At 40.7% G+C, this 24,993-nt stretch overlaps 2 protein-coding genes across 2 annotated transcripts in view; both read left to right on the forward strand.

The window, feature by feature from the left end:
• The window catches only part of LOC146767570 (uncharacterized), a 64,240-nt gene extending 43,366 nt beyond the window's left edge, over positions 1-20,874 (forward strand). The window contains exon 3 of the mRNA XM_085577907.1: positions 2,566-20,874. Within this exon, the coding sequence (XP_085434033.1) occupies positions 17,407-19,407 (2,001 nt within the window). The 5' untranslated portion in view covers positions 2,566-17,406 and the 3' untranslated portion in view covers positions 19,408-20,874. The remainder of the gene's footprint in view (positions 1-2,565) is intronic.
• The window catches only part of TRMT9B (tRNA methyltransferase 9B (putative)), a 71,117-nt gene that overhangs the window by 579 nt on the left and 45,545 nt on the right, over positions 1-24,993 (forward strand). The window lies entirely within an intron of this gene.

Below are 24,993 nucleotides of genomic sequence, written 5' to 3' on the forward strand. Positions count from 1 at the left end.
GGTTAATTATGTGATAACTGGAGTTAAAAGAACATTTCTGTTCCCTGTATGTGACCTTATATATTTCCTATATATTCCTTACAAGGGATTTTTAACAATATGGTGTTCTAGTTCAAGGCTAAATTTTGGCAAAGGAACCTTGCAGCTCTTCATAGGAACTTGTTTCGTGTCAGAAACATTTGTTTGCTTTCAGAAGCTACCATCCACTTGGGACGCTTTGTGGTGCTGGTCATAGCTTGTAAGCCTGGTGGGATACCATGTGGGATAAGTATTTGAATTGCTTCTGTGCCTGCAGACAGGAGACAACCTTTCTAAGCACATTGTATTGCTCATGCACTTATACTGTTTTTCAGGAACAATGAGATAACATTAGAACTCTCACAGGTTGAGACTCTGTGTTAGCAATCAAAAGGTAGAAATATTGTAAATGCTTTATGAGTTTAATAATGATCTGAAAACAATTCAGCTTGGTCTTTTGGCACTTGAATTGCTTTGGGATCCAGCCAGTATTTCAGAGCTTCAATGTCTGAAACAATTCAGTGCTGCAGGCCATTTTTAGGATGTAAAAATTACTGTGGGTGGCTCATCTTTATGTGCCTGTTCAAAGGATAGGCAATGTCCTGATCATTTTCCTTCAGAATCATAAAAACAAGAAACATCAATAGCAACTTTTAAGCATTGATTAAAATTAATGTGAATAGTCATGAGGTCTTTCAGTAAAGAACGTTTGCCTTGCTAGAGTCGGACCACTACAAAAACATTCCCAGGACAGTCTGGCTTTCTGTAAAAACACATTTCATATTAAAGATGAGATTTTATTAGTCATTATGTTGATTTGTTTACCCACTATTTGTGTTGTCCTCAAACTAATTGGCAGTAGGTAGCTCTTTATCTTGAAGGTTATTTGGAATTACATGTTGCATCAGAACACAGTAAGTTTAACCTAGTCAACAAATTTAATATATCCAACAGGAAATATAATGTGATAAAGCAAAAACCTTTGTTTATTGTAGCTTGTATTGGTCTTCCACTAAAATAGAGATTCTTTTGTGACAGAAACACTGATGTTATTGGTACATAATTATTTCCTGTTTCAATTAAAATCAATTTCTGATGATAACAGGAGCTATCCCTTTTGTTGCTGATACACCTCATTATTGATTGTCATGAAGTTTTTTTCTGAGGTATTTATACACAGGTCTATTAATGCTAGCATTGTTGGGAATAAATATACAATTATATTAATGCGGTTCTTTCAGAAAGCTGTGCCAAGGGACACCATAAGAGAACAAAACCTTTTGAATTTCATTTACTTTCTCCTGATTAGGCACTTGGCTGCTCACAGCCAAGTGAATAGTCATTTATAGTAAAAATGAATGTGCTGTGGCTGTGAATAATGGCTGTGTTGTAGTTGGAACAGAGTCATATCATTTTTTCTGTTCTGGTATTGCAAATATAGCTTCAGTTCAAATGTCTGCATAATGTTTCTATTTTTTGCACACTTACATAGAACTGAACCAACTGAGGGGCTCATATACATATATATATATATATATATAAAATTTGGACATAACTAAAAAAAAAAAACCAAAACCCAGAGTTGCTCCTCATATTCTATTTGAAGTTATCCATAAAAGAAAATTTTGTATTTTTTAATGTATTGCTTTACTGTTTATGCCCTGTGTGAAGCTGTTTTACAGACTATGCTGAAAATGGTGATCAGCAAGCGATTTGTTAAAGATGATGCAGAACTGCTTTTGCACTAATGAAATGTTGAAGGTCATCTATTAGAGCACTCTTATAGTCCATTTAGTATAGGTTCCAATTCATAAAACTATGCTGTGAGACAGAATTCGTATTATAGGCTGGTATGCAAAAGCAAGAAAATAAAAGGCTTATGCATGAAGCAGTATCATCTGTTATTGTATTTTGAAGCAAAATTCAGGTCTATGCAGGTTACCTCTGTCAGAAAAAGCATGAAATAATGTATCTTAAGGATGATTCCCCCATTTATTGACAAATAATTAAAAATACCCCAAAGAACCAAAGCACAATTATTTCTTTAATCACAAGAAGATAAATTAATTTCTTAGGATTTCAAGAATTCCAGTCAAAACTTAAAATAAATAAAAGTAATTTTATATGGTAATCCTATGAGATCACAATATTACAGGACGATTGGTGGGAAAGTCTTTTCAAAACTTCTTGCACTTGTGTACAATTGCTCACCCTCTCAAATTGTGTTTTTGAAGCCAGGTTGTTTAACAAAGCCAATCTATATAACAAAGATGCAGCTAGGAATGAGCAACTGGGGGCAGCAGAAACAAAGCAGAATTTGCTCTTGGCTTGAAATTAGTGTCCTAATGCTGCATTTTGATGTTACCTTTCTAGAATTCTGTTCATGTTTTTCTACCTCCCTCTCATTGAAACAATAGCCATAAAAATTCCCATTATTTTAATGATGTTTTACAGAATCTACCTGTATTTTTTATACAAGACTCATTTCTGTCTGTTGGTGTTAGAATTGCCGTTGCCCTTGGTAAACAATGCCCTATTTTCCAGCAGGGACTACAGCCTTCTAGAAGCTGCTGTTCACTCTTGATATTCCAGAACAGCATTGCTCATTCCAGCTGTACCCATAAAATCAAACTCTTCATATCAAAGGAGGAAAGCTCAGGTTTTGATAGAGAACATGATGACAGGTGAGTTAATATAGAAGGTTAATATCTCTGGAAGAAACCCCATGGCCTTCCAGATTGTGGAGTGTGTTGTTAGCGGTGATTTCCATGAGGTAGGACATCTATGTAGGATATGCACTGAATATGCACTGAATGCATGTGGTCCCTCTGGGAACAGAAATTCCAAGTGGTGCTGAAAATGTCTGTGGTCAGGTAAGGGTTGTCTCAGGGCTGCTGAGAATGTAGTGAGAAATGTCACTGCATTTCTATACGATGTTAACAGGATTATGTACTGCAGACATGAAGCATGCTTATGTGGGTATATTTGGTTTGGGTGGCAAGGTTTTGGTAGTGGGGGGGCTTCTGTGAGAATCTGCCAGAAGCTTCCCATGTGTCTGCCAGAGGTAATGACTGCAGGACCCACTGCCGGCCAAGGCTGAGCCCATCAGCGACAGTGGTAGTGCCTCTAAGGGTGGAGAACACCTGTGTAACAGCACCGGGAGAAAAAAGGAGTCAGAATATGTGAAGAAACAGCCCTGCAGGCACCAGGGTCTCTGCCCCAGGCACTGGAGCAGAGATTCCCCTGCAGCCTGTGGGAAGGACACAGCACTGTCTGGAGCAGGGGAAGAATGTGGGGAATCCTGCCCCTGATGGGGAAGGAATGGCAGAGACAGCATATGATGAACTGGCTGCAGCCCCAGTTCCAGTTCCCCATCTCCTTGTGCTCCTGGGAGGTAGAGAATTCAGGAGTGAAATTGAGCCAAGGAAGAAGAGAGGAGTTGGGGAGAAGATATTTTAAGTCTTTGTTTTCTCTCTCATTACCCTGCTCTGGTTTGATTGGTTATAAATTAAACTAATTTTCCCAAGTTCTGTCTATTGTGCCTGTCAAAACAATTGCTGAGTGATCTCTCCCTGCCCTTATCTTGACACACAAGCTTGTTGTCATAGCAGAGACATAGCAGCTTTGGTGGGCACCTGACAATCAGGGGCCACCCACCACAGCCAAGGGTGTTCTAAACATATTTGGGAGTACTCTTCTACTGAGAATGGGACTATTGAAATGGTGTTGGGGGACTGTATAAGGAAGAAGGAGCCAGCTCTAGTGATACTTTGTCCATAGGAAATTTAGGTTGAAGTCTTCAGAAAAATTACCTCTGGCCCTCACCTAAGCTTTGTTTTGTTGAGGAATACCCTCAGTGCTGGTAGCTCTGTGAGCAGCTGCAGTGCCAGCTCCGGGTTCAGCTCTGGTGGTGAGAGCCCCAGACAAGAGGCTGTGACCTGGAACCAAGCTTTGCACAGCAAAGGGCACAGGGACTGTGGTGCCAGCCAGGGCATTGGGCACTCAGAGACACGGCAGGAGCTGAGGACTCAGCTGGAAGACCCCAGACTTCCCTGCACTTTGACTGTGAGGGTGTAAAAGCCCAGGGGTTCCTTTGCTTGGGGTCCCTCCTTGGAGGCACCAGCTCCAGCTGTTATTCTATTGTACCATGGTTCAGGTACTGAAAGGATCCTGAGCTCTGAGACTCTACTATCAAAACCTGGTCTGAGTCTGTGAGTGTGGGGTGTGTAGTTGTGAAGTGCCTCTGACCAAGTGAGACTTCCAGAGTGGCTCATCAATGGCCAGACAGTCTTTAATAGCTTTAGGGGGTCTAGTCATTTTGTTCCAAGTGAGAGCATAAGCAGAACTCAGATGCGTGCAGACTAAATTTTGGGAATCTTTGGAAGAGCTGAGAAGAGCAGAATGAATCTTGGGAAGAGCTGAGAGCTTATATCATTTGATAACATAAATTAAGTCTGTGTACACCTCTGCCTCTGATTATCCATTATGCATGTATTTCACCTGTGAGAAATATCTCTAGTATTTTCTTTATCTATGAGTGCAAAGACTGATTAATAAAGAGCATTTGATAAAGTAACAAATATTTTTATGAAGACAAGGATATTCAGAGCAAAATGTGTCTAGGGAATATTCAAAAAGATCAAAAGCTTGTTTTCTTCATTATGCTACTAGGGAGTGAAAGGAAACAATCCATTTTGCATCAAAGTACCACACTGTCTCATTGCAGCACAAATAAAAACCTATCTAGTTTATAGCAAAGTTACTGAACTGCTGTCCTGTGAACTGGTTGAGCTGAAGAATGAATTTTTCTCAAGTCTGTAAAATTTTCATACAGATATGCTGAGCATCTAGTTCCTCAAACTACTGCTGAGCCTGTCCATTTCCAGGAAATGATAAACTTGATTTCTGGGAGGCTCAAAACCCAGAACATTGATAGTATAAATAATGCTGTGCATTGACAACATCCAATAACATGAATATAACACGTACCTATAATAGGATAAGATAAAAATAATAATTTTAAGCATGAAAAACCAGTTTTAACACAGCATTTTTAATTGCATTTTGAATGAAATATTGAGAGTACTTGCATTTATTCTGAATTGAAATGAGGACAGATATTGAAATGCCTTTGTTTCCTGCGAGGTGGAAATTTTAAGTACTGATCAGTTCTATTTCTAGAGGAACTTTGTGACTGATTAGATGTCAGACTAATTGCTAGTTCTTGTTTTCAAAAATCCAGAGAAGGAATCTGTCACTTTGAGTTGCCAAGATTATTTTATGTACATGTGTTGCAGTTTGTACGTCTTTTAGTCAAACTAATCTTCACTCAATCCTGTGTATGCATTTAGGAATTTCTCTTTGTAAATTACCTTTTTCCCCCAGTTGACAATAACAGGTATACCAAACATTGCTTTCATCATTGCTTGTCCATCTACCATCCATACAGGAGAAACTATGGAGAAACATGTTCTTGAAGAGATCAGAATCCTGTATTAGGCTGTAGTTATTTTGCATGTCCATATACTGTACAAGAGTAAACATGATTAACTCATAAGTAAACATGATTAACTCCATGAACTTAGAAGTCTTTTCCATCCTAAATGATTCTATGATTGTATGAGTATCTTAAAATTATGCTGGTAAAATCTTTTGTTCTGACCTATTTACCTCATTAGCCTGCACACAATTTTCAAGGTTGGCCTTTCAGCTTCAACTTATATAATTACAATGACAAAGATTGTTAAAGCTGCTACTGTGCAGTTTCCTTATTATAGACAATGTCAGAATGAGTTAAGATATTCATGTTTACATGTATTCAAATTCTGATTAAATGAAATGTAAATCTCAAAACTTGAAACTACTATTTCAAGTTATAATTTATCTTTGCCTATATTATGAGAAAATAGCACACCTCAGTCTAGTGAAGTACAGGCATGTCTTGTAGGCATTTTTACATTATTTGATCAGCATGTCTCCACTGATCTTTTTATTGCTGTTACACTGAAAGAGCAACAAGAGCCCCCAAAGAGACTCTGAGTGAAATATAGCCAATGGGATTTTACTTTGAAAATACTTGCACAGTATTTAATGAAAAAATGCCAGTGTACCGAGGATTCATTAACTGTTGTATGTTGCCAACAGAGCTATCATAGTTTTTCCTTTCCTCCAGGCCACAAACGCCACCCCTATGTCTTTATCTGACAAAACAATTATGTGTTCAGGCTGTGAAATAACATATGGTAAAGTGTTTTATTCAACAAAGACATCCTAGTGAAAAATCTACTAGTTTTTTTGACCTGAAGTGCCACACTGTATCTTTGTCCTTTGAAATCTTTTACAGAATCATAAAGAGCATGTCACTTAACAATTTGGAAGTGCATCAGATGCATCCATTTTTCATACAGAGTAAACCCTTGCCAGGAAAATTTAATAAAGTATTTTGCTGAGGTAGAAGAATGTTGATAATGCACTCAGCATATCTAGCCAGCGTACAACAGTGACAGTTAGTTCTTCTAGATAAACAGAGGACTTTAGATATAAATGTCTAAGTAAATCCCAACACCTAGGATACCATCACTTGGCAGTCAATAATAAGTGGATTCCCATGGTATCTTACATGGCATCTTAAAAGATTTTCTGTTTACATTTTCACCATTCCAGATTTTCATCTGAAATGGCAAAACAGTGTTATAGAAGTTTCCCATCAAATAGAATTCTGTGGCAAATGCTTTATCATCAGATAATATTCATTCATAAAAACCAAAGACTTTTTCTGAAGAAGGATGGTTTTGCTGAGTTGTTTTCTTGACTTGTTTAATTTTCAGTTTCTTTAAAATATTACTTTTTGAACACTGTTTTTGTTTACATTAGAATTAGAAATGGTGGAGACTCAGAAGATCTGATAAAATTTTCAGTTTAAAATTTTGGCTGAACTAATCCAATTGCCTATCTGGGACACTTGGAAAAAGAGGAAAAGAGGGAGGGATTTCTAAATTTTTTTTCCCCTTTACTTTCTGATTTTTCATCCCATGATAGTTTGAAATTTAATTTTTGCATCAAAAAGTACCTTCAGGACTGGCTTGAGTTTTCCAAATGATCTGACAACTCTCTCTATGGAGCTTTCTGGCCACCAAAACTCTAAAAGAAATCACTGTGTTTTTTCTGTTGGGGTCACTATTCTTGCACCTGTGTAGGCGTGAGCTGATAGAGGAATGGCATATGTGAATGTTTTGCATGAAACCTTCTTGTGCTGGTCCAGTAGAATCATAGCAGCTGGCACATGTAAGAGCCATGAACAATGAAGAAGCATAAATTTAGATCTACTGGACTTTCACACATGATGTAAGGTCTAGATCTTCAGATGATACTAAAGAAGAGCTAGGATGACTTACTTGGAACTGTATCAGCACTGTATTGGCACCTTATATAGATCGCAGAGGATAATGGTATTTTAAAATCCCTGATAAACAGCTTTTTTCTGCTCTAAAGTCATTTTAGTAAGAAAGCTGGATCAAAACTGAGATCAGAATTTCAAATAATACTGGAGTATGTCATTATACTTCTATGGGTGGAATTGGAAATCAAGAAATTATATAACTATATATGCATTGTGATTGAAAAATATTAATATGAAACATACAAGAATATGAGAGTTTTCATGCATTTGTTTTTCTACCATATGGCTGTGATAGACACCTATGCCACAATAAACAGAAATGTTGATTTAATATTCTCCCTCTTGTGCAGGGATGTATAAAGCACAGACTAGAAGTTAAGTGTTTTAAATTAGACTTAGCTGATGTAATAGCAAACAAATGTGCTGTGTGTCCAGATTTCACGAACATGTAATAATCTGTGTATTCATAATGAGTATTTTCATTGAGCTATTTGTTTTGAAAATCTGTGGCAATCCATCTGTTTTCTTAATAACTTGACTCTGGTCTTTCAGGTAATTTGATTAATTTTTATGACTTTTTTTTTTTTTTTTTTTTCAGTTGGTACACTCTCAAATGAGTTTTGATATTATTACTGGAAATCCTATCCATTGAACTACATTTAAGTTTTATTGTCTAAATTATCTATATAATAATGAGATGCTTTAGATTATATTTTTTTACGTGCTAGGTCAGCTGGCCAGTGTAGAAATGCTTTCTAAGGCAGGAAGATGTGAAAGGTACCCAGTCAAGCAAAAGGAAGAGATATGGCCTTTTAGAAAAATCCCTGAGAGAAACTGCTATGCCTCTGCTTTTGTAGTCTTTGTTTTCATCTGTTTTATTGGACTCTAAATACAGTGGACTTATTGTATATGCATAGTGAAGTTGTGTCAGATTAATTGTTACAAAAGCCTTATCTTAGTCTTTTACAGTTGTAATCTTCTCCTGTTTTATGTTGGATGGTAATTTGGTGATATGCCTAGTACTTGGGAAGGTTAGTGGCTTAGGCCTAATTTAGTTATATCCAGACTGTTAAAACCTTTCTTTCCAGTGATGAAATAACCTTGATAGATTAAAATAACCTTGAAAAGAGTTTGCCAAATTGGCAACTGTAATTGTTCATCAAGTAGCTGGATTGCTATGGAAGCACACTATGCAAGCTTTAAGAGGAGGCTGATTTCATTGACATATTTTCTCACTCCTTCAATTGCTGGGATATTGTGAGCATAGTGAGGTGAGTACTTGTTTGAGCAGCTGCTGCCAATAATGTGCCTGCCTGAAGGCTGTGCTAGCTGCTGGAAATGCTGTAATCATATTACCACAGTATGTGCTTCTCTTTGGAGGCAAGGAAGCTGTAAAGCCTTAAACATTGGATCAGCTAGTATTCTATTTGCTCTTGCAAATAGACTTTGGCCAGTCTGAATTTGTTGTTTAAAAAGGAAAACCTGGCATGATATTTTCACCACATCCTTTCAGATCTGAAATAGGCTCAGAAATGGGTCTCAGTGGTGTAGTCATTTTCTGTACGACAGAAATTCAGAGTTGCCTGTTACATCGCTCACACTGAGAGTGACTAATCCATTATAAGGTGCTTAAATCTGGCTCTTGCCACATCACTTTTCTGAAACTATAATACATTAACTGACCAAGACCTTTTGCCTAACACTTCCTGGGAGACAAACTGTGCAAAGTCCTCTGGAGCAGGGTTTTAATCCTTTCCAGCTTAAGGAGAACTGATCTCATTTATGCTCTTTCAGAGTTCTTGTTCAGTCCTCTGAAGGACGGTGTAGAAGTAAATTAAAGTAACTTCTCAGATACAGCTTCTTTCCTCTCTAAGGACTGGAAAACCTCAAAAGAAAAAGAATTTCCAGTCTGGTAGCAGTTATTTTGTATCTGTCTGCAGATTTTTCATCATCAAGTTCATTTTCCTAATGGCAATTACATAAAACTTAATTGACTTGTTCAGTGGAAAAAGCAAACCATGTGCAAAAACCACACAGAGGATTCAAATTCCCCCTTTTCTTACAGAAGTAGCATCAGTTTGTGTGACAGCTGCCAGTTAGTCCAGGTACAATGTTATACTAAAGTGCTGCTTTTAAAGTCACTGGGAGTCTGCTCTGCTGTGCTATCACTCATACCCTGGCAGGAATGCTAGAAAGCAAAGGCCTGGGAGGTCGACTGCAAACTGCTGCATTTAGAGTAAGAAAAAGAATTGCTGTTTCAGAGTTCTTGTTTGCATGGTCCTGTTGTTTCACAGGCTTGAGAGAGGAGAGGAAGTGGCTGAACTGCTCGCATCCAGTGCAAATTAATTTGTAGTTGTGCCAGCAGGCTCCAGCTGAAACTGAGCTGTGCTGTTGTAAGGCTTGTATTAGCTCACCTCTGCCTTCAAATGGGCTTAGCATTCAGATGAGAAAATCTAACAGGGTTAGAAGAAAGTAGGCTTAGTGAGGTGGAATTACTAGAAGTTTTTGTGGATCCAGATTCTCCCATTGAATTAAACTCTCCTTTCAGGACAGTAACTATGTCTGTTCTCTGTTTTTTTCCCCCCAGCCATATGTTTCTTAGGTAATTAAGACTAAGTAAAATCAGCGGGTGAAATTTTTAGGTATCTTTGGGAAAAGTGTCATTACAGAGCCCTGATTATGCAAAACAGAAAATAAGGTTTTTCCACTTGGCATATGCCAATTAGCTTTTTCAGTGGCTTAGTGTAGGAGTTCAGCATGAGTTCCATATTTTGAAAATAAGAATTGCTGAGAGATTAGGACAACATGGATTGCAAAAAAACAGGTATCATATTCTAAAAATTATTGTCTTCACAGTTTTGAGTTAACAGGACATATAAGAAATGGTGCTATATGAGTGTGTCATTGAAGAAAATAGAATTGCAAAATCTAGCTTCTTTTTTCTCACTTGTAAAATTTGCTCATTTTTCAGGGTTTTTTTGTGATTTAAATATTTTTATTCAGGAGCTGTCAAATGGAATTAAACTAAGCACAGTGCACTGCATTTCACTTAATTTCATGTCCACTGCATCTCAAGTGAAATCCACCAAGCAATTATTACCATTCACTTGCAAAAACTGCTATGTTCATAATTTATGTTTCCCAAAATGTAGCCAGTGAGGGAAAGTGTGAAATGCTTCTGTGCTGAATTGAAACATGAAATGAACTCAGAAACTGTGGCTTAGATTGAATTTAAATATAACTCAGCATTGATTGAAAATCTCAGTGTCCTAGATTTGCACTTTTAGGTTTCAATTTATACTAGGCATGAATAAGTGTTGTTAGCTGCATGAATAATGAATTATTTTCTTCAGCTCAGCTCATTCCCTTCACATATTTATTCATATATGCTGTTTAAATGAACCTAAATGCTTGTATTGGTAGGTATTCACTGGTGTTCCTGCAAGCTGCAGGATAGACCAGTTTCCTCAGGCTTAAAACAGCTACAGAACTACTTACCAAGAGACCACCCTTCCAAACAATCATTTATACTTGGTTGTCATCAGCATTCAGTGACAGAAGCCCCCTTTCATTATTATTATAATGAATAAAATTCTTGTAAATTTATATGTATTTTTGTAATATATTTCCAGTGTCAGAATACTAATTTGTGGAAATGGGAAGTAGCTTTTATGACAGAACCCAGGGTTTGGGGCTTGAGGATGTTTTTCCCATAGACACAGGATGCCATAATCATTCCACACCTTTTCAGAGCTCAGGGAGTGTGTGAACAAGAGATTGCATAAACAGGAGGAGGAAGTGGGGCTGAATTTGTCAGGTTTCATTGCTACAGGAGCTGCACAGTTCTGTTCATGTCAGTTCAGAAAAGAAGGACTAATATTATCTAATTTTAGATGAAACTAATTTTGTAATTTCATTGTCAATTTGTGTTTTATCATTCTACAATTTAAATGTCACAAAGTTAGTTTTTATATTATATCAGTTATTCAGACTTGTATGGATCCATAATTTATTACTGCCTCTAGGTAGATAATTAGTATATTTCTTTTTTATAGTAAGGTTTAGTAACAATTGTTAAGGTAGCACATTATTATTATTGTGCTCAAAGCACAATAAATAATAAATAATACATTTAATTTTCAAAAAAGCTTTTAAAGATGTTAGTGATAGGTATATGCCACACAGCCATCAATTTCTGTATGGCTTTTTCCTCAGTTTCTTACCATAAGTAATGTATTTTCTTCCTCCCAGTGTTTGTGGTGTTTGTTACACATTAGGTACTGAGAAATGCAAATAACATGCACGCAGTCACAATAAAGTCTGCAATAGAAATGGAACCTAATTTGTGCTTCTTGAGTCCATATTATTGCCTGGATGCTACATTACTGCCCATCTTTTTTATTCTACAGTTGTGTCTTTGGAAATTATCTCTAAATGAGGACTTAGTAGCTATTTGAGTTATTCAAATGAAAAAGATGAAAAGAATCTGCTTGTTAATAAATCTCATCCTCAGTTCTCTCTTTTTGTAACTGGTAGTCCACTAAGATTGTTTTAAAAAAGAAAAAACAACAACAACAAAAAAGAGAAAAATAATTAAGTAAAGTGTATTTGTGGTGTTGGGAAGAATTTAATTTTCTGTATTATGGAAAATGTAAATATATGTGTTACAGAAACACTGCCAAATTTTGCTATTGTGAAGTGAGAATGATTTAAAATTTAACCCGGAATGAAAATGTTACTAATTCCTTTAATTTCTGAAGCAGAATTTCTTTGCAATGGCACAATTCACTTATGCTGGTATGGGACAATTTTTCCTAAGAAAATTTCCTGGTTGTTTTTTATTAACATTCCATCTTTCTGAGACCCATGTACAATTCTTAAATCAAGTCTAGAAGCAAGCAGCTCTTCCATATTTATGAAATAGCAAGACTCCATGAAATACTAAGGCAATGAGAGCTTGGAGGTGTGAGCTGTTGGCAACTGTTACTGTCTATCAGTCTAATAAGATTTTCTCAGAAATGAGCAGAGTCTTTTCCAGTGCAGAATATAGAGTTTCTGTCACACCAGTACAAATAGAAGTACCAGTCATTTTCAGAGAAAATTGTATTTCACATGAAAAATGAAATAACAAAATGGTCATTAAGGCTCATGTAAAATCCAGTGAAATGACCCAAGGAATGATAGATCCACAAGCTAGAATCCCATTAAAATTTTCACATTTTTCATGTCTTAGCTCTCTTGTGTCAGTCAGCTTAGACCTTAAAATATATTTCTGCTGCTTGTTCAATTTCTTTTCAGAGATAATCCAAAAGGGCCAGTATATTGGGTTTTCATGGCCAGGTTTTGGTGGCAGGGCAGGGCTACAGGGATGGCTTTTGTGAGAAGCTGCTGGAAGCTTCCCCATGTGTGACAGAGCCAGTGCCAGTGGGCTCAAGGATGGATCCAGCACTGGCCAAGGCTGACCCCAGTGATGGCAGTAATGCCCCTGGGATAATATATTTAAGAAGGGAAAATATTATTGCAGAGAAGTAATTGTGGCAGAGAAGAGAGGAGTGAGAATATGTGAGATAAGTCCTGCAGACACCAAGATCGGTGAAGAAGGAGGAGAAGGATCTGCTGCAGGTGCCGGAGCTGTGATCCCCCTGCAGCCTGTGGTGAAGCAGGGTGCCCCTGCAGCTCATGGAGCCACAGGGGTGCAGGATTCACCCACAGCCTGAGGAGGAGCCCCACACCACCTTGAAGTATTGTACCCTGTGAAAAGGAGCAGTTTCTGAGGAACTGAAGACTGAAGCCCAGGGGAAGAAGTCACACTGGAGAAATTCATGGAGGACTGCCCCCCTCCCCAGGAAGGACCCACACTGGAGCAGGGGCAGGACTTTTCTCTTTGAGGAGGAAGCTGTGGCAGAAACTTGTGATGAACTAACCATAATCCATTCCCCACCTCCCTGTGCAGCTGAGAAGAAGGAGGTAGATAATTGGGAGTAAAGTTAAGCCCAGGAAGAAGTGGGAGGTCAGATGAAGGGTTTTTTTGCAGCTTTTGTTTTACCTTCATTGTGCATCTCTGATTTTGATGGGGAATAAACTCAAGTAATTTCTCCAAGTGGAGGGTTTCTGATCCATAGTGGTAACTGATGAGAGATCTCTCCCTGTCCTTATGTACACGGCATAAGCCTTTGATTGTATTTTCTCTCCTCTGTCCAGCTGAGGATGGAATAGTCAGAGCAGTTTTGGTGGGCTCCTGGCATCCAGCCACGGTCAAACAGGCACAGCCAGTTAGACCAGTGTGGCAGCATTCTGCATGACTGGGATCCCTGCACTTTGGAAATAACTCACCTGAGCTCTCTGCCTTTCAGTATCTGGATTACAAAAAAGCTACTGGGTGACAATTACTTCGAATTGCTCTTAGAAAGGGTTGGATCTAAAGCAAATGATTTTAGAGATGTGTGCTCCACTCAGCTGCCTGCATAAACTCTGCTTTTTATTAGTCTGATTAGCAGTCCCAAACATTTAATGATTTGTTTGCTTCTTCCTCCACACATGTGCTTCCTTTTCATCAGCACTGGCACACACTGCACACAGTGTGGGGAAATGCAGATGTCTGAGATAACTGGCAATGTAATAAATAGAATTAACTGACACTAAAACTGGAATGTTGGACAAGGACATCTATGAAAACAAAGGAAGACTGGCCTTCATGAAAGAATAACAATATGAAAATAGAACTTCTTTTTAGCAAAATAATTTTAGTGACTGGTCCCTTTGATGGAAGCTTACTGGAATAGAATTTATTTCTGGCAAATGAGATGAGCAACTACCCTGTTCTGTAGAGATACAGCCTTTCCAGTGCTTTTAAGGCCCAGTTTCCCAGCTCTCAAAGGTATTAGTGATCCTCTCTGGTTTTTCCATGAGAGCACTCACCTGGTGTTCCTTCAAGTGTGTCTGGTCCTTAATGTGCCTTTCAGGGCCCATATATCCATGGTACTGATGATCTGCCTCATAACTGGCTCAGTCTAAAATGGCCAAATCTTCCAGCACCTATCAATGGTCTGCACAGCTGAGCCAAAAACATCATTACATGCACCAGTGCCCAGACTGTCTCACCCACTGCATGCTTCTTTGATACTGGGAAAGAGCAGGAACATGCAACAGTGACATCCAGCAAGGAAAGAGACTGTGACTGTGTGCTTTATACGTGATAATTTTTAACAGCTTATGTAGACTGTAATGTGTCAACATGAGAACTCAAGCATGGCAGTAGAAGATGTGCTTATGTCTTAGCAATATTTAACTATACAGTACTTAAGGGAGAAGAAATGAGAGAACTGCAAGATAACTTTGGTGACATTGAATAAGCATAACTATTTATGGAATAGATATGAAAATGGCATTGGGTAGCTACAGTAGTCATTAGCAGCATTGCTCTTTGAACCATGAGCAGCACAGTGTTATGGTTATGGCAGCAAATTTCTGAATTGTCCCAGTCCAGTAAGTCCTCAATATCCCTCCCTTGGCATTCTGGCCCCACAGTCCTGGCAGCTGATATGTTGAGAGGCCTTGAGGGCTGTTTATCAGTATAACCATCAATTCTTAGGTGCTGGGATCTTCAACACTGATCATCTTCTGCTGATCCTACCTTGGTAATCTTTGTTTTTTTATACCTTCAAGGTGCTGTGACCTTCTGTACTTCTCAGTATATAGTTCTGTAATCTCTCAGAGAGATTATTCATTGCTTCTGTTAAATCAGTTCAATCTAAAGACAATTGGTCATTGTTGGTCACCATGTCCTCACCCTGCAGCTCTTTTCCAGCAGTGACAATTCCATGAAACCATTTCTCTGTCCTCATGCCACAGCAGTTTTAATGGCACTGTTATTGCACTATTTTCTTGTATTTTATTAATGGCCTTCAATCAGAAATGTTAAATTACTTTATTTTAGTTCAGCATTTCCTATATGGAGATCTTGCATTTGTGACCAGCTGTTTGGTTAGTCCTTATGTTGCTACAATGCCAAATGTTTGTGCAGGGTTAGTGAAGTTACATCCAAGCCAGTCTTGACTTAGCGGTTCCCTGTACTTCGCTGTGATGACTTGCAGCCTTTTACCGAAACCCATCTTAACCCAGAGAGGCCTGGCACAGCTTGGTTATTCTCAGCTCCCTGACACATACCCAATGCCCACTTGTTTTTTACAACTCTGTGAGATACTCCTCTGCAGCTGAGGAACTTTCCATTTTTCTTTGTTGAGCTCCATGATGTCCTGCCAGACCCCTTCTCCAACCTCTCATGATCCCTCTGAAAAGCAACCATAACTTCCAGCATATTGCCTGCTCTCCTCATTTTCTCTTTCTACTGCTTTGCTCTTTTCTCCTTTGTCCATTTTCTACATTTTTTTGGGATGTGAGACCTAAGTAAGAGAACCCAGTTGGCTTTTATGGCAGGGAAGAGTCAAGGGCCCCTTCAATGTATTGGCACAGTGGCATCCCCCTGCTCTGTTGTGGAAGACCAGCAGCCTGAGATAGCGCTCAGAGCTGCAGTGCAGGATGGAAAAGTACAGTGTGGTGTTGGATGCCACCTTCACCATGGGAGCAGTGGCTGCTGAGGAAGCACTCCTGTGTTGGGTGCTGGGCTGTGGGCATGCCCACCCGTGTCCTGGGAAGTGCTTTGGAAGCACTTGGAGAGGAGCTCCTGTGCTGTACATACTCGAAACTGAAGTAACTGAAATACTGGGAGCATTGGCCTCTCTGAATCCCCCTTGCAGGAACACTGGGTTGGAAATGTGTCTTCTTCATGATCTTGGTACATTTAGGCATATGATGATTTGGCCAAAGGCTCTGATATTTGAGAGCCCACTCAGGGTGTACCCTGATGGTAGACTGCTCAACACAGCTCCGCTGTGATGATTCTGGCAGTGAATTTACTGGCACAAAGCTGCTTGAGCCATGGATTGCATTGAGAGGTGTAATAAAATTTCTTGGCATCAACTGACCCATTTCTGGGAATAGATGCATATGTAAAATGAGTGTTCTGTGGCACAAGAACTACTGCCAGCTCAGCACTCAGGACCATGCAGTGACCTTGCATTCAGATATTAATGGCCCAATGGTGGTTATTCTTCAGCTAGGTGATAATACTTTCTTTGCCCTTCACCAACCCTGCTCTGACTGCTGGTGATCTGACATCTGAACCACTATGCCATGGGTTTTGGGAGTGGGTGGCCTTCGCCTGTGCCAGGCTGGAGCCAGCAGTAACCATAATGGACATGACAGTCTAGCTGCCAGAGCATCCTCCAGAACCCTGCTGGGCCAGGTGCTCAATACCACCAGTCAGACCACCACCATACCATGTAAAGGAACCTCATTTTTTTCACTCAGAGGAAATTAATATAGTAGTAAGACCACTGCATTATGTTATTTATCAATTAAAAATATGTTATTAATTATTATTAATTAAATGTACAACATGTTAATTATTTCAGTTATGAAATCTTAACAATCTTAATATTTTAAAATAATTGCAGGTTTGGTGTAGTAGATAGGGACAGGCGAACGGAAGATTTCGGGATGTGACGGAAAGAAAGACCCCTTCCCCCTCTCACCCTGCAACATGTTATCCATTTACCCCAAAGAATGTAACCACACCTAACCCAGTAGTTTTCCACTCCTGACTAACCCTAGAGACCCTACCAACCCCCCCTGACGTAACAGAGTCCCCCAAGACTATTTAAACCCATGAGATAAGATAATAAAGGCTTTCGACCGTCCACCACACTGGTGCCTGCGTGTGTCGTTGGCCCGAGTGGCCCAGGGGAGACTGGGCTGCCGTGCTGTTCCTTGAAACCAGGTCGCCTTGCCTTCCCCTGAAGGCAACATAACTGGTGCCGAAACCCGGGAATAATTCGCTCGAGTTGCGGGTGTCGCCTGGACAAGAGCAGCGGCCGGACCGGTGGAACCGTGTTCTCGGCAAGGGAGACGTCCCAGGACCCGCGATCATCATGGATGCCATTGCCAGGGTCGTAAGTGAAGTTCATAAGCAATGGGGAATTGAGTGTAAGCTCAAAGACTTTTATCTTGCTATAGCAAGGCTGCTTGAGCTTGGGGCAATTGAACGCCCTGTGGATGTTTTGCATCCGGAGATATGGGAAAAATACACAGCCGCGCTGGCCGAGGACACGAAATCCTCAGGCAGCGGCAAATGCCTTAAGGCGTGGGGAAAAGTAGAGAAAGCCCTGCGCAGAGCAATAGAAGAGCAGGAGACATGGAGCGCAGCGCGTACGTGTTTATTGGTTACACCCAAGCTAGGGGTAGGAGCGGCAACGCAAACTACCCCTGAGGGCGATCCGCCCGGGAGCGGGGATCCGGGGGAGGCCGGCGCGTTGCCCCCCTCCCCGGGCGGGGGCCCGGGACCCCCCGCGGAAACCTCCCAAAAATCCGCGGCTTCCCCATCCGCCCCGCCACCGCCGGTCGGTGACCCGGTACCGGAGGTGCAGCAGCGCGCAGAGCTCTGTTGGCAGGGACTGGCGGGGGAAGCCAGAGCCGCGGGAGCCGCGGCTCGGGAGGAGATGCTGCCCACGCCGCCTCCATACGCCTTTGAAAATGGCGCCGGCAGCCAAGGGGAGGGGCGGGGCGCGGGCAGTCTCGGCGCAAAGAGCCCAGAGGCGCAGAGTTTCGCTAATGCGCGTGTGCGGGAGAAAGAGGAGGAGAGTGGCAGAGGGCTCGGAGCCAATCGGCAGCCGCGCCTGACGCTGCCACCATATAAGGGAGAAACCCCCCCCTGCAGGAGGCAGGGCGAGCCCGGGGGGCGGCAGCGGCGCCACCCCCGGGGGGAGGAGCGGGGTCGGAGCCGCACAAAACGGCACCGAGCCCCGGAAGTGCGCTGGCATTCGACTTCCGACTCGGAGTCCGGCAGCAGCTCCGGCAGCTCGGAAGAGCTGCCGGGAGCCGGCTGGGACTCTGAGACGAAGAGAATAGAGCCAATGCAATTTAAAACAAAACCAAGTAAAGCTTTAAGCCGCACCGAAAAGCAGCCACAATACAAACCAGCCCAGTTTACCGACTGGGGAGAAATAAAAATAGCCTGCGCTGAGCTGTCCCCAGCTGGCATGGCAGCCCGCCGCGGCGCCTCCACCCCAAGCACGCCCGAGAAGAGCCTGTTTGGGGCTGCGGGAGGAAGGGGCATCTGGCCAAGGAATGCAGGTCCCGGACCCAGGGAAACGGGAGAGGGAGGGGGCGTGCGGGCTGCACCCAGCCTCCTCCCGCTGCAAATGCAAGGCAGCCCATCTATGCCAACCCCCAGTGGGACGGGGCGCCCTTATACCCCATACCCCCACAGGAGACAGCCAGCTTCGTACCCTCGCCAGCGAATTTCGCAACACAGCCTGCGGTACCTTCGTACCCACTACCGCCGCAAGCAGCGCCTGTGCCGCAGGGTCAGCAGGGGACGCCCCAGAACGGGACCCCTGGGTGGCCCTGGCCATGAAAATAGGGAAGGAGCCACCGAAGGTGTGGGGGACGTGCCGCCTTTATGGCAGTCAGGACCCCCATGTCATAGGGCTTCAGTTTTGGGCAGACACAGAAGCAAACTGCTCGATTTTTCCCCAAGCACTGTGGCCCCGACACTGGCAATGCAAAGAAGTCCCCCCAGTGAACGGAGTGGGAGGGCCGTCCCGAGCTTGGAAAAGCACCCAATTAGTAGCCATAACGCTTCATACAAAAAAGGGACCAGAACGAACAGTAGCAATCCACCCCTACATTTTGCAAAACTCTCCACCCCTGATAGGAAGGGACATCCTTGCTATGTTAGGAGTCAGGATTACAAATTTATAATAAGGGCCACTGCCGTACACCCACTGCTGCCAATCAAACTGACTTGGAAATCACCAGACCCCGTATGGGTCGAGCAGTGGCCCCTGTCAAAGCCTCGAATGGCAGCCTTGCTGGAACTGGTCGACCTCGAGCTGCAAAAGGGTCACATAGAACCCTCCACCAGCCCGTGAAACACCCCTGTGTTTATATACTAGAAGCTACCTTTCTAACCCTAAACGAAACCAAACCGAACCTGACTAACTCCTGTTGGCTTCGTTATGATGTTAAACCCCCTTTCTACGAAGGCATCGCTTTAGACACCCCCTTCAGTTACTCCACAGCCAGTGCCCCCCACCAGTGCAGATGGGACACTCCCCGCAGAGGAATCACCCTGAGTCAAATCACAGGACAAGGCAAATGTTTTGGCAATGCAACTTTAGCAAAGCAGAAAGGCAACTTCTGCACTAAAGTTGTCAAGCCCAACAGAAAGATCGGTAAGTGGGTGGTCCCATCCGCATCTGGGATGTGGGTTTGCCAGCGATCCGGAGTGAGTCCTTGTGTGTTCCTTGCCAAATTTAATGACTCTATTGACTTCTGTGTCCAAGTTCTGATTGTTCCTAGGGTCCTATACCACTCAGATGAAGAAGTGTACCACCTTTTCGAAGAACCTGACAGACTGCACAAAAGAGAAATAATCACAGGTATAACTATCGCAATGCTACTCGGCCTAGGACCAGCTGGTACAGCCACAGGTGTCTCAGCCATCGCAACCCAACAGCACGGACTTTCTCAGCTGCAAATGACCATCGATGAAGACCTGCAGAAAATCGAGAAATCCATCTCCTATCTAGAGAAATCAGTCTCTTCGCTTTCAGAAGTAGTTTTACAGAATAGGCGAGGACTGGACCTCTTGTTCATGCAACAAGGAGGACTGTGTGCAGCTTTGAAAGAGGAATGCTGCTTTTATGCAGATCATACAGGAGTCGTTAAAGACTCCATGGCAGAACTCCGAGATAGACTGGCTCAAAGAAAGAGAGACAAGGAAACCCAGCAGAGCTGGTTCGAATCCTGGTTCAATCAATCACCTTGGCTCACCACTTTAATTTCTGCCCTAGTAAGTCCACTGGCAATACTGCTTTTAGCTGTTACCATAGGACCATGCCTGCTGAACAAGTTAGTCTCATTTGTTCAGGCCCGTCTAGAACGGGCAAACATTCTGTTCGTGGGCCAGCAACAAATGCTGTAAACCAAAAACTGCTAACACAGTCAGCTGCAAAAGCCTTCGAAACTCACCTTGCGAGATTTACTCAGGTTTACCAAAAACCCTTTTTTCCTTACCAAGTTACAAGTTTGTACCTCACTCCAGTGCCTATATCTACGACTACCTCATGTTACTTATGAAAAGGAGGGGGGAGATGTAGTAGATAGGGACAGGCGAACGGAAGATTTCGGGATGTGACGGAAAGAAAGACCCCTTCCCCCTCTCACCCTGCAACATGTTATCCATTTACCCCAAAGAATGTAACCACACCTAACCCAGTAGTTTTCCACTCCTGACTAACCCTAGAGACCCTACCAACCCCCCCTGACGTAACAGAGTCCCCCAAGACTATTTAAACCCATGAGATAAGATAATAAAGGCTTTCGACCGTCCACCACACTGGTGCCTGCGTGTGTCGTTGGCCCGAGTGGCCCAGGGGAGACTGGGCTGCCGTGCTGTTCCTTGAAACCAGGTCGCCTTGCCTTCCCCTGAAGGCAACAGTTTGGTAATCAAGGAATAAATGGAAATTTCTGGCTTATTCCAGTGAATAAAGATAATTTAGAAATGACACTAGCCTCCTTAGAGGAATTGCTTATTTGTTAAACATTATTATAAGCTGTATTTCACCCTTTGAGTACCTAAAAAATTGAAAGTGATAACACAGAAACTGGAAATCTATTATGGAAGTAAATTCTTAGTCTTGCAGCCATCAGGAGTGATTACTGAGGAAGTGTTTATGTACTGCTATCAGTATATTGTATATAATACAGATTCATAAATCTGCTGAAGAATGTAATTCATCATAACACTTATTTTACATAATACAGGTGAGCTGACCAAAGAAAAATAGCTCTACAAATAAAACAACCTAAAGTATTCAGACCTGGAGTAGTTGGTTGATCAGATTTGTCACCTCCTCCCACAAGAAAACTGTTTGGTATCATGATTTGGACAATCTGGGGTCAATTAAGTTTGCACTACTGGAAAGAATAATATATATGGAACTAGCTGGCATTTATGGATTAATTAGTTAATTTATTAGCATAATACAATTAAGATCCTGATTCAGCAAAGTATTTTTTTCAGCAAAACATATCTTACCTTTCACCATTGTCACAAAGTAGTCAGTACAAGTTCATTGCACTTTTATGTACATAAACATCTTCCCGGAGGACTCTTTATTTTTATGGAAATATTTTAAAGTAATTTTTCTGCTGTCATTCTTTAGACAGCATTATACCAAACCAAAAATTAGATTAAACTGTTTATACTTTTCAATTAAATTGAAGAAAACGAAATGAACCAGTATTACATAGGACAAGAAACAAATTTGGTTTTCAAATGTTTCTGCTTTAATGAATGATGGCAGCTAAAGGGGCAGATATTATTTTGCAACCTTTTAACATACCAGTAACGATTTGTAAACATTGCATTATACCTTTCCTGTCTCAACCCTCATTGAGCATCTCTCATTTTTCAGCTTATACATTCTTCAGAACAGGATGTGTTTGCTCAGTGCCTAGAGCAAAAGGGCTCTTGATCTTAATTGGGGCCTTTGGCTTCTGTGGTAATCTAAGCTATTAGGGAACAATAGCCTACAAGACTGTTAGCAGTATCAGCAAGGACATTTCAAAGGCCATTAACGCTAGCTAATATCCATGTATCACATGAGAGGCTGCTATTACTATGAAGTTAAAAATGGCAGTTGCAAGATATTATTAAGCTTCTAAAATTCACTTTGCTTTTGTGGGCTAGGATTTTAATAACATCAAATTATCAGTTTAGAATCTGAATCTTCTGATAATATATTGGATAGTAACTTGGTAGAAATGTGTGGGTGTCTAATGTCACTTTTATTTATCCTTTCCATCACCAGTGACCTACAAACTACAAGCATAGAATCCTTTAGGGGATTCACATCATTCTTGATATATGGAATCACTCTGCTCTTTAAGGCTGTATCTAGTGGTTTAGGAACTGTCATTTAGGCAAAGGCAAAATGTTCTTCCTGCAAAAGAAACAGACAAATGTAGGATTGTTAGAGTTTCATCCCATGTGCTCTGTTTCTTCTTTAGCTACAGGAAATATCTAAAATCATAGGCACTGTGATGGGAAATTCAATTAAGAATGAACAATATAGTGTACATAAAGATTAGAAAAAGGAAGCAAATATAAATTAATTCAAAGGTAATGATAGTAATAAGCAATAATGGTAAAATGATTGTCTATAAATAATGGTTAATCAAATACTGTTGTACATGCATATGTCATTTTGTGTCCCTACTGTCACAAGCTGTTGATTCTGTAGCTGTGTCCCTTCTGTAAGTTCTTCTCTACAGGAAAATAATCTGAGTATTGTTTAAAAGTCTCCATCTGGGCTACACCAAGCACATTGTTAGCTCAGGTTAAAGCATGCTCACGTTATCTAAAAACTTGAAAATCTTCTAATAGCCTTCTTCATCATTTTTCCAGATAGGTAAGTAAGTTCTCATGTTGTTGATTTAACCCACTTAATGTCCCCATAGAGTGGACACAGTGAGGTTGCAATTGTACAGGGACGTAAACTGAAGAACCTGTTGCCAGGCTGAGAAGATCCTGGAACTCAGATGCTCTGTGATGGACACATCATCCTTACTCTAATCAGGGTAATCACATAGGACTGAATTTTTTCATAGTTGGTGGGCTTATTTTATCTACTTTTTTTAGTGATCTTGGGTTTTTTACCTCCTGGTATGCTATCTTTGGTCCTTAGAAGAGTTTTCCTCCTTTTTTTCTTTCTGAGTTCTACTCTTTACTTATGTCTCTTACTCTTAAGTCCCCTTTGAAGTACCACCTACCCAGGAATCATGCCTTGTTGGGAGAACCCATTTCGAGCTCTTTTTTTTGGTGGCTAATATGATTATTTTTTAAAGCAATATTTTTTTTTTACCCAACCCCTAACTTTTCTTTTTTTTCTGTAAGGAGAAGATGTAATTACTTGAAGAATGCAACGTAAGTATCTGGCACTACAGACAGGCTGGGATTTATGGGAAAGCTCAGCTTTTAGGTGATGTGGCAATATGGGATTTTGAAGCCCTGAATTCATTCCCTCTACTCCCTGTTTTGCTCTCAAAAATTTGTGACTGTGCCCTCTGTCATCATAACTGCTTTCTTGTGATAATTGTAGCTTGTTAAAATTAGAGTAGTAGTAACAGGAAGAAACGTCCAGATTTAGACCTCTCCAGAGACAGCAAGCTAATACAACGAAGGCTGAATTTATGGCTAGGAAGCTATTTCCCTTTTTTAAAGGGCACTATCTTGTGCAATGTAGCTCATCTGGGTACTTGATAAATTCAACTTACTTAATGAGGAATGTCCTGTGAAAAATGGTATCATATATCTTGTCCTTGTCTTGTTAAATGTGTCACCCAGAGGCATATTCAGAAGTCATGTAAATTTGATGAGGAGGAATTGGCTCCTTTTTTCTCCCAAGTGCTCCAAATAGCTGGGAGCACAGGGATGTTATTACTAATAAAGGAATTGAAGAAGAATTTTGTCTTGATGATAAGCTAGCATAAAAGAAATGAAATATTATTTAGCTAGAGGTTTATGCAAAACTCATAACTGCAGTATCTGAGTATCAGTTTAACAATGAAGGCTGTCTTGAAAATGGAAATTCCTCTTATAATGATTTACAAGGCAGCAAATTATTTGTTTCTTGCTAAAATCAGTACCTAGAAATACAAGCTTGCACACAGCACATCAGGCTAGCTTGGATGTTGTATTCACAGGCTGAGTTCCTGTTGGAGCAATATTAACCCTGAGAGTAAATAACTGAAAGTGTTAACTCAGAGAATAAATCATTAAAAATGCCATTGCATGAGATAGCCTCCTGTTAGTGTACTCCAAGGTAGTCTACATGGAAGAGTTACCACAGAAGGCTATCAAAGTTGACTTCCCAAACACCCTAAAATGTTTTCTGCCTTTCCTCTAGTAGTCTGAAATTCATCCAGCTTTCTCATTTTTTTTTCTTTAAGATCAAATTAAAAGAAGAAATAATTAATTATACAAATAGCTATAAGTATTGGAAGTATTGGTGTAATATCCTCAGCTATAATTCATGAGAATCTGGCATGATTTTCAAAAATGTCAGTATGTCACTAAGGCTTACTCAATATTCTTTTACAAACAAGGCATTTGTATTCTCACAAATAAGTATCATCCTTTCAAGTTTGTGTTTCAGATATCACATTAATAAGATAAATTATAAAAGAGATTAGGAACATTGTAACTGTTGCTTTCTTTTACATGGAATTATGTCAGTTGTGAAGCCCGAGTAGCAGGAAAGTGAAATGAGTTCTGTTCAACTACTAGAGCTCATCGAGCAATTAGATTAAAAAAAAAAAAAAAAAGTATTCTTCCAGGTTCAGCTTTTGTTTTCTTGTGTAAAGAGAGGGAAAACAGAAAAAACTTTGAGAGCATTGATTTGTATATAAAATATATGAGTAAAAGTCCATCTTCTGCTGTGATTATGTAA

The sequence above is a fragment of the Lonchura striata genome, chromosome 4, assembly GCF_050655825.1.
Source record: "Lonchura striata isolate lonStrDom1 chromosome 4, ASM5065582v1, whole genome shotgun sequence".
NCBI classification, from domain to species: Eukaryota; Metazoa; Chordata; class Aves; order Passeriformes; family Estrildidae; genus Lonchura; species Lonchura striata.